This window comes from Trematomus bernacchii, unplaced genomic scaffold (assembly GCF_902827165.1).
Source record: "Trematomus bernacchii unplaced genomic scaffold, fTreBer1.1, whole genome shotgun sequence".
Lineage (NCBI taxonomy): Eukaryota > Metazoa > Chordata > Actinopteri > Perciformes > Nototheniidae > Trematomus > Trematomus bernacchii.
Window position 1 is genome coordinate 113,342 of NW_022987631.1, and position 8,520 is coordinate 121,861.

General features: G+C 42.2%; 1 protein-coding gene across 2 annotated transcripts; it reads left to right on the forward strand.

The window, feature by feature from the left end:
- The first annotated feature begins 1,524 nt into the window (after window positions 1-1,524).
- Window positions 1,525-8,306, forward strand: LOC117484578 (beta-1,3-galactosyltransferase 2-like). Of its 2 annotated transcripts, none has more exons than XM_034132998.1 (2): window positions 1,525-1,561; window positions 6,920-8,306. In XM_034132998.1, the coding sequence occupies exons 1-2, from the start codon at window positions 1,548-1,550 to the stop codon at window positions 7,986-7,988; spliced, it is 1,083 nt and encodes a 360-aa protein (XP_033988889.1). In that variant the 5' UTR covers window positions 1,525-1,547; the 3' UTR covers window positions 7,989-8,306. The 2 variants fall into 2 exon arrangements, with proteins under 2 accessions (XP_033988889.1, XP_033988888.1); XM_034132997.1 differs by lacking the exon at window positions 1,525-1,561 and adding an exon at window positions 5,039-5,120.
- Window positions 8,307-8,520: the final 214 nt, after the last annotated feature.

Consider the following 8,520-nt stretch of genomic DNA (forward strand, 5'->3'; position numbering starts at 1 on the left):
TGGCAGGCTGACTCAGTTCACTTGTCTCACACACACCCAGGGGGGGGCGAAAGAGGACACATTGACCCAGCAGTAAGTGCTCAAAACGTGGGTAAAGGTGTGTCGAACAGTGGGGTAACATGTTTCAAATGACAGCACACTGCTGCTTGTTGGCAGGCTGACTCAGTTCACTTGTCTCACACACCCAGGGGGGAAAAGATAACACTTGTACCCAGGAATAAGTGTTTGAAAGGCGGGGAAAAGTTGTTTGAAATAGTATAATACCTCCAGGGGCGCATAACTGCACTTTACAAGCCAGAAATAATGTTTAAATGGTCGGGGAAAGTATTTTTAAATGTCTGGAAGAGAGTTTTAGCCAGTCATTTTGCACGATATCATTTAACATTGACGCTCTCCTGAAAATGCACATATTCTGTGCATTTTCAGGAGAGCGTCAATGCTAAATGATATCGTGCAAAATGACTGACTAAAACCCCGGAATAAGTGTTTGAAAGGCGGGGAAAAGTTGTTTAAAATAGTCTGATACCTCCAGGGCGCATCACCAAAAATGTACAAGCCAGGGAAGGTGCCTGAATCCCGGATACTTTAGGTCTGTCACTTAGGGTGACCGCACCACTCCGACGCTCCCGAGAGTGGACGTCCATTATTTGTAAGGCACCTAAGACAGACAAGGGGACAGGAAGAGATGAATTTCTAGTTGTTAGGACTCATTCTGGGGTAAACAGTGGTGTTAAGACGTGGCTCCCCTCGGGCTCTTCTCAGGGGAAAAGCAAACTGGTTCTGAGTGATTCTCAAGAAGAACAAACAGTGATTCAAACCAGTCCCAACCAGGATGTAAAACAGGTTAGTATTGGAGTAAAGAGGTTACATCCCCCCCCCCTCACCTGTTGGAACGTCAACAGACTATTTAAAAAATCATTTTAGAAATGCTGCAGGACCAGCCTCAGTTTCAGCGCCCACCCCCCGTGTGACAGCACGGTCCCATGACTTCACGTCACCACCGCTAAGCTAAGGGCGGCTAATGTTGGGCTATAAAGGAACTACAGCACGGTCACATGACTTCACGTCACCACCGCTAAGCTAAAGGTGGCTAATGTTGGGCATGATGATGTTTAGTCGTCTCATTTAGACACTGTTAGCAACCTCAGTTTTTAAATTCACCAGTGGGGTATTTACTGACGCATTTATGTGGTAGAACAAAACGTTACAATTTCTTCAGCTTGTGTTAACCATTGACCTTCAGACAAGGGGACAGGAAGAGATGAATTTCTAGTTGTTAGGACTCATTCTGGGGTAAACAGTGGTCTTAAGACGTGGCTCCCCTCGGGCTCTTCTCAGGGGAAAAGCAAACTGGTTCTGAGTGGTTCTCAAGAAGAACAAACAGTGATTCAAACCAGTCCCAACCAGGATGTAAAACAGGTTAGTATTGGAGTAAAGAGGTTACATCCCCCCCCCCCCCTCACCTGTTGGAACGTCAACAGACTATTTAAAAAATCATTTTAGAAATGCTGCAGGACCAGCCTCAGTTTCAGCACCTGCCTGCAGACATGCCTCGTGTAAGGTAAGGCCTGATACAACAGACTGATTTAAACATGATGATGGATATTTATTTTCTCTTGGATTTATTACCATTTTTAAGGTAATACAAAAGGAAATGATCAGGTTACATTACGTACAACTACAGTTTGACAAGTAAAGTAACTAAGTACACTTACTCAAGTACTGTATAAGGACAATGTTGAGGTACTTGTACTTTACCTAAGTATTTCAATGTTTTACTACCTTGTACTTCTACTCCACTACAGTTCAGAGGTACATGGTGTACTTCTACTGCACTACAGTTCAGAGGTACATGGTGTACTTCTACTCCACTACAGTTCAGAGGTACATGGTGTACTTCTACTCACTACAGTTCAGAGGTACATGGTGTACTTCTACTCCACTACAGTTCAGAGGTACATGGTGTACTTCTACTCCACTACAGTTCAGAGGTACATGGTGTACTTCTACTCCACTACAGTTCAGAGGTACATGGTGTACTTCTACCCCCACTACAGTTCAGAGGTACATGGTGTACTTCTACTGCACTACAGTTCAGAGGTACATGGTGTACTTCTACTGCACTACAGTTCAGAGGTACATGGTGTACTTCTACTCCACTACAGTTCAGAGGTACATGGTGTACTTCTACTGCACTACAGTTCAGAGGTACATGGTGTACTTCTACTCCACTACAGTTCAGAGGTACATGGTGTACTTCTACTCCACTACAGTTCAGAGGTACATGGTGTACTTCTACCCCACTACAGTTCAGAGGTACATGGTGTACTTCTACTCCACTACATGTATTTAATACCTTTAGTTACTTAAGCCCAAGCGTTTAAAAAACAACCTATTTGAGTGAGCTGTTGCCAACTGTCATTGACCTCCATTGTAATTAAATGAGGGTTGCTTGGGTGATAAACAGAAAGAAAGTGGTGATCCACCTACAACTCCCAAACAGTGAGTGTTAGATTGGTTTTAACATTTAACACCATGTTATTTATTTATCTGATGCTCTATTTAAACAGAATTATTAAATCTAAGTCTCTAATTTAAAGAGTCCTCTCCTGCTGATGTTCAGGTGTATATCAGTATGTAGTGTCTCTACTTTAAAGAGTCCTCTCCTGCTGATGTTCAGGTGTATATCAGTATGTAGTGTCTCTACTTTAAAGAGTCCTCTCCTGCTGATGTTCAGGTGTATATCAGTATGTAGTGTCTCTACTTTAAAGAGTCCTCTCCTGCTGATGTTCAGGTGTATATCAGTATGTAGTGTCTCTACTTTAAAGAGTCCTCTCCTGCTGATGTTCAGGTGTATATCAGTATGTAGTGTCTCTACTTTAAAGAGTCCTCTCCTGCTGATGTTCAGGTGTATATCAGTATGTAGTGTCTCTACTTTAAAGAGTCCTCTCCTGCTGATGTTCAGGTGTATATCAGTATGTAGTGTCTCTACTTTAAAGAGTCCTCTCCTGCTGATGTTCAGGTGTATATCAGTATGTAGTGTCTCTACTTTAAAGAGTCCTCTCCTGCTGATGTTCAGGTGTATATCAGTATGTAGTGTCTCTACTTTAAAGAGTCCTCTCCTGCTGATGTTCAGGTGTATATCAGTATGTAGTGTCTCTACTTTAAAGAGTCCTCAGGTGTATGTAAAAGTAGCGACAGTAAAAGTAGTCATTGTGCAGATTGGTCCATTTCAGAATAATATATATGATATGTTTTATAATGATTGATCATGAAAGTGTTCTCAAAGCTGGTAAAGGTGCAGCTAGTTTGAATGACTTTGTATACTGCAGGGTAGCTTGTGGATTTACTCCAGGTGGAACTAAAGTCTGATTTAACACTTGATTATATTTCACATCATTCATCCACATCTGTGAAGTAACTAAAGGTATTAAATACATGTAGTGGAGGAAAAGTACACCATGTACCTCTGAACTGTAGTGGAGTAGAAGTACAAAGTTTAAAAACATTGAAATACTCAGGTAAAGTACAAGTATCTCAAAATTGTACTAAAGTACTGGAGTAAATGTACTTAGTTACTTTACACCATTGCTTGTAACAGAGTATTTTGACCATGTGCTGTTTCTACATGACCTCCTGTGATGAAAAGAAGGCTCAGTGAGCAGAAGTGAACCGTATCACAGTCTGACATCTAGTGGTGGAAAAATACATTGCATTTGATTTATTAGGGATCTTTCGACTAACAGAAGCATTTAATATTCTCTCATAATATAAAACCATTCTGTATGATAATAACTTTTATTTTGATGTCAATAAAACTCCACTACATGTATTTAATACCTTTAGTTACTTCACAGATGTGGATGAATGATGTGAAATATAATCAAGTGTTAAATCAGACTTTAGTTCCACCTGGAGTAAATCCACAAGCTACCCTGCAGTATACAAAGTCATTCAAACTAGCTGCACCTTTACCAGCTTTGAGAACACTTTCATGATCAATCATTATAAAACATATCATATATATTATTCTGAAATGGACCAATCTGCACAATGACTACTTTTACTGTCGCTACTTTCACTATATTTTGATGAGAATACTTTTCTACTTTCACTTGAGGAACATTTTGAATGCAGTACTTTTACTGTAACAGAGTATTCCTACACTCTGGTACTTCTACTTTTACTCAAGTACAAGACCTGAGTACTTCTACTTTTACTCAAGTACCAGATCTGAATACTTCTACTTTTACTCAAGTACAAGATCTGAGTACTTCTACTTTAACTCAAGTACAAGATCTGAGTACTTCTACTTTTACTCAGTACAAGATCTGAGTACTTCTACTTTTACTCAAGTACATGATCAGAGTACTTCTACTTTAACTAAAGTACACGCTCTGAGTACCCCCCCCCCCGCCCCCCTGTGTCTCTCTTGTGTTTATCTGGTTGAAGATGTAATGACCCAAAAGGCTAAAGTTCCCTCACACTAAACACAGCACACTTTGTGAGAGTTTATTATTAACTCCAGATCCTTGGTGTGATCAGTTGTGGTCAGAGGATGAGCTGGTTTTCATTTAGGGGACAATTCCAATTGGTGTGTGTGTGTGGTGTGTGTTGTGGTGTGTGTGTGTGTGTGGTGTGGTGTGTGTGGGTGTGGGTGGTGTGTGTGTGGTGTGGGTGTGTGTGGTGTTTGTGTGTGTGTGTGTGTGTGTGTGTGTGTGTGTGTGTGTGTGTGTGTGTGTGTGTGTGGTGTGGTGGTGTGTGGGTGTGTGTGTGTGTGTGACACGTTTTTGGTTCTTTTCTATTCTAAATGACTAAGTGAACAATACAGTAAGGCGTGGAGCTGGGACACTCCTTCTCTCTCTCTCTCCCTCTCTCTCTCTCTCTCTCTCTCTCTCTCTCTCTCCCCTCTTCTAATCTCTCTCTCTCTCTCTCTCTCCCTCTGTCATCTCTCGATCTCATCGTCCTCTTCTCTCTCCCTCTCTCTCTCTCTCCCTCTCCCTCTCCCTCTCCCTCTCCCCTCCCCCTCCCTCTATGTCCTGCCTCAGTAATGGGTGAGGCAGGATCCTGATTGGAACAGTGATGCAGGAAGGAGGCTCAGGTGTGGACGGTCTGAAAAGGTAAGCTCTCACCTTTCAGAGGGAACTCTTTAAACTCCACAACTCTTTATGGGTTATCTCCGCCATAATGAAGGAAAACATCACGAGCTGTTGTTCAGAAACACCTCAGTGAAATGTCTTCACTCTGAAATGAACCAGTTCAATGTTTCAGTTCCTCTTAGATCATGTTGAAAGTCAAACCTTTCACAATAAAAGACCCAGATGTATATACTATGGAAACTTAAATTGTGTCTGTTTATATATTATATTTATAAACTGTTTATTCCTTAAGTAGGAGTAAACAAATAGTGTAGTATAAAGTAGCATAATGTGAAGATACTCAAGTAAAGTACAAGTACCTCAATGTCTTACTTAAGTACTATAGTATATATATAATGTCCTATTTTCTGCACCGTTATGTCACTATGCATTACTTTACTGCACTACTTTATATCCTGTAATTCTCGCTGATTGCCAATAGTAAGTAAAGTAGAAGTTTCAAAACAAAAGCCCCAGACACCATTTTTTTATTTTGTATTATAAAATGTAATCGTAGTATTTTAAGGATCAAATGGAACGCCTGTATTAAAACACCAACCTGTGGACAGTGTGTGTCCTTCGTGTTTTAGAAAATAAATCTGGTTGTTTTGGTCATTTTGCTTCTCTTGGTAGTCCTTTGTGTACCTTTGTTGTCATGCTGTGTCTTATTGTGGCATTTTACTTCTTTTTGTAATCATTTTGGGTCTTTTTGTGGTCTTTTTGACTCTTTTTGTGGTCTTTTTGACTCTTTTTGTGGTCTTTTTGACTCTTTTTGTGGTCTTTTTGACACATTTTGTGGTCATTTTGTGGTCTTTTTGTAGTCATTTGTGTCTTTTTCTGGACATTTTCAGACTTTTTGTAGTCATTTTGATTCTCTTCCTGGTTGTTACGGTTGACTCCCCTGACAAGGGGTGTTTCTCAATCGCGAGTACGCTTGCTTGGTAGCACATGTCTTCCGAGTCACTTGCTTCAGAAGCGAGTCAAGAATACTTCCTGACATTCGGAAAACAAAGTGTGGAACAGGCTAGCAAGTGTGCAGGTGTGCGTCATATGAGAGGCCCCGCCTCTTACATCTTCCGCCACAGATTTGGGGAAATTGGTCCGTGCGCAAAGCATTGTGGGGATTTTAAGACCGCAGAGTCTACTCATGTGCAGCCTCGATATTTCTCCAAACGGAGTACGCCGGGCTCGGTAGATTTCCAAGTATGCTGGAGATTGGAACAGTACTTCGGCGGCACTCGATGACGTAGCATGCTTGAAATAGTGGCTCTGAAGCAGCTTTACTCGCGATTGAGAAACACCCAGAGTGCTTGATGTCGGCTCATTCAGCAATGCCTCCATGTTCCTCTTTCATTCTGCTTCCTGTTGCTGTATTGATACGATTTATAGCTCACCTTATCTTATCTCAATGGTACTGTAGCCGTATGTTTTTGCACTCAATTTAAAGCTACTGTGTGTCTTTCCTTTGCTCTGAGTATGAAACTACCACAAGTAATCATCAGTTCATTCTAGTTCGAAGCACCGATACAATTACAATTACAACAAGGTACCGTTTTAGAGATTTTCAATAAAAAAAGAGAAAATCTGAATTTTTGTAATCTAAATACAATTAAAAGAAATCTGAATATTTTAGAAAATAAATCTGAATTCTTTAGAAAATGGAAAATCTCTAAAATGGTAACTTTTTGGTACCAATTTTCCAAATGCAGATAAAACCAGATGTAGCCCAGTTCCCTAAATAAGTTCCCACATGTTTTAACTTTCATTTCCTCTCTTTTTAGACAACTGAAGAAGCCCTGCTTCCTGCTCCTGTTCTGTCTGGTGCTGATTGTCTTTTGTTCCAGCAACTCCCTGTCATGGTGGTCCAGCTTTCCACTCAAAGACCACTACCAGAGGTTTATAAATCCGGTTCATCGGCCTCCTCTTTACCGTGACCGATTGAAAGACAGAGTTCAACTAAATGAAACCACAGAACAAACTACTCTACCTCCTACCGTACCTCCCAAGGCTCTCCAGTTCCATCTAGCCTACCCACGTAACTACCACTTTGTAATGGATAACAAAGAAGTGTGCAAGACCAAGACCCCCTTCCTGGTCTTGATGGTTCCAGTGGCACCTAAGAACGTGGCGGCTCGGAACGCCATCCGGCAGACGTGGGGCAACAGCAGCGAGGTTCAGGGGGATGTGGTGCTCACCCTGTTCATGCTGGGCCTCTATAGAGGAGCCGATGTGGATGCGCTGCAGGAGAAGCTCCAACAGGAGAACCGACTGCACCACGACTTGATCCAGAGCGACTTCCTGGACACTTACCTCAATCTGACCATCAAAACCATGGTGATCATGGACTGGTTGGCCACTCGCTGCCCCGAAGCCGCGTACGCCATGAAGGTGGACTCGGACATGTTCCTGAACATTGACAATTTAGTGATGATGCTACAGAAGCCGGACATCCCCAAGCTGAACTACCTGACCGGGATGCTCATGCGGAACAGGCCGGTCATCCGCTCAAAGAACTCCAAGTGGTACGTCCCTGTGGAGATGTACCCGGAGCCTTTATACCCCACCTACACTCTGGGCATGGGATACGTGTTCTCCAACGATCTTCCCGAGAAGATTGTGGAGGCTTCAAAATCGATTAATTACTTTAACATAGAGGATGCTTATGTTGGAGCTTGCATGAAAAAGCTGGGACTTTCTCCCCAATCTCCCCCGAATCCGTCCAAGTTCAAGGCCTATAACACAAAGTTTAATCGCTGCGAATACTCCAAGATCATCACTTACATCCTGGGGTCTCCAAAACAGCTGGTGGATTACTGGAAAGACTTGAAGAGGCCTGAACCCCCTTGTTAGGACAATGACACTGAGAAATCCCCTGGGGGGCAGGACACTTGAAGGTTAACTTATTTATTTGTTTCTTTTGGGGGGCCAACATATCAATCTGTAGGGATTGGAAATGAAAGGGGCGCCAGTTCCTAGACTGGACAAAGTATCAGTTACCAGTTCACCTCCTGGGCACTGCCGGGGTTTTTTAGTGCCTTTGAGCAGGGCACCAGACCCCACCCTGCATTGATAATAATAAAAAAGAGAAGTTGAGATCACCAATGTGAAAACAGGTTTCTGAACTGCATTAAAGAAATGGTCATGAGAAGCGTTCTGTTTTTACGTTTGTTTATTTAGTACTCGTGCATCTATGAGCTAGCACTCAGACTTGATAGGCTAAGGGGCGGGACATCTCTAAGTGGTTGACCAATCACAACAGAGCCATCCAGCTAACCAATCAGAGCTGACTGGGCTCTGGTTTCAGACATAGGGTGAAAAGAGGTGCTGCAGCACAGTATGAGAAAAATAAAGAGCTTTTTGAACATTAAAGCATGGAGACACT

Excerpts from the sequence above, each read along its gene's own strand:
- LOC117484578 (XM_034132997.1), top strand. The coding sequence starts at position 5,083 with ATGCAGGAAGGAGGCTCAGGTGTGGACGGTCTGAAAAG. Across the intron at positions 5,121-6,919 it reads GGTGTGGACGGTCTGAAAAG|ACAACTGAAGAAGCCCTGCT; the intron begins GTAAGCTCTCAC and ends CTCTCTTTTTAG.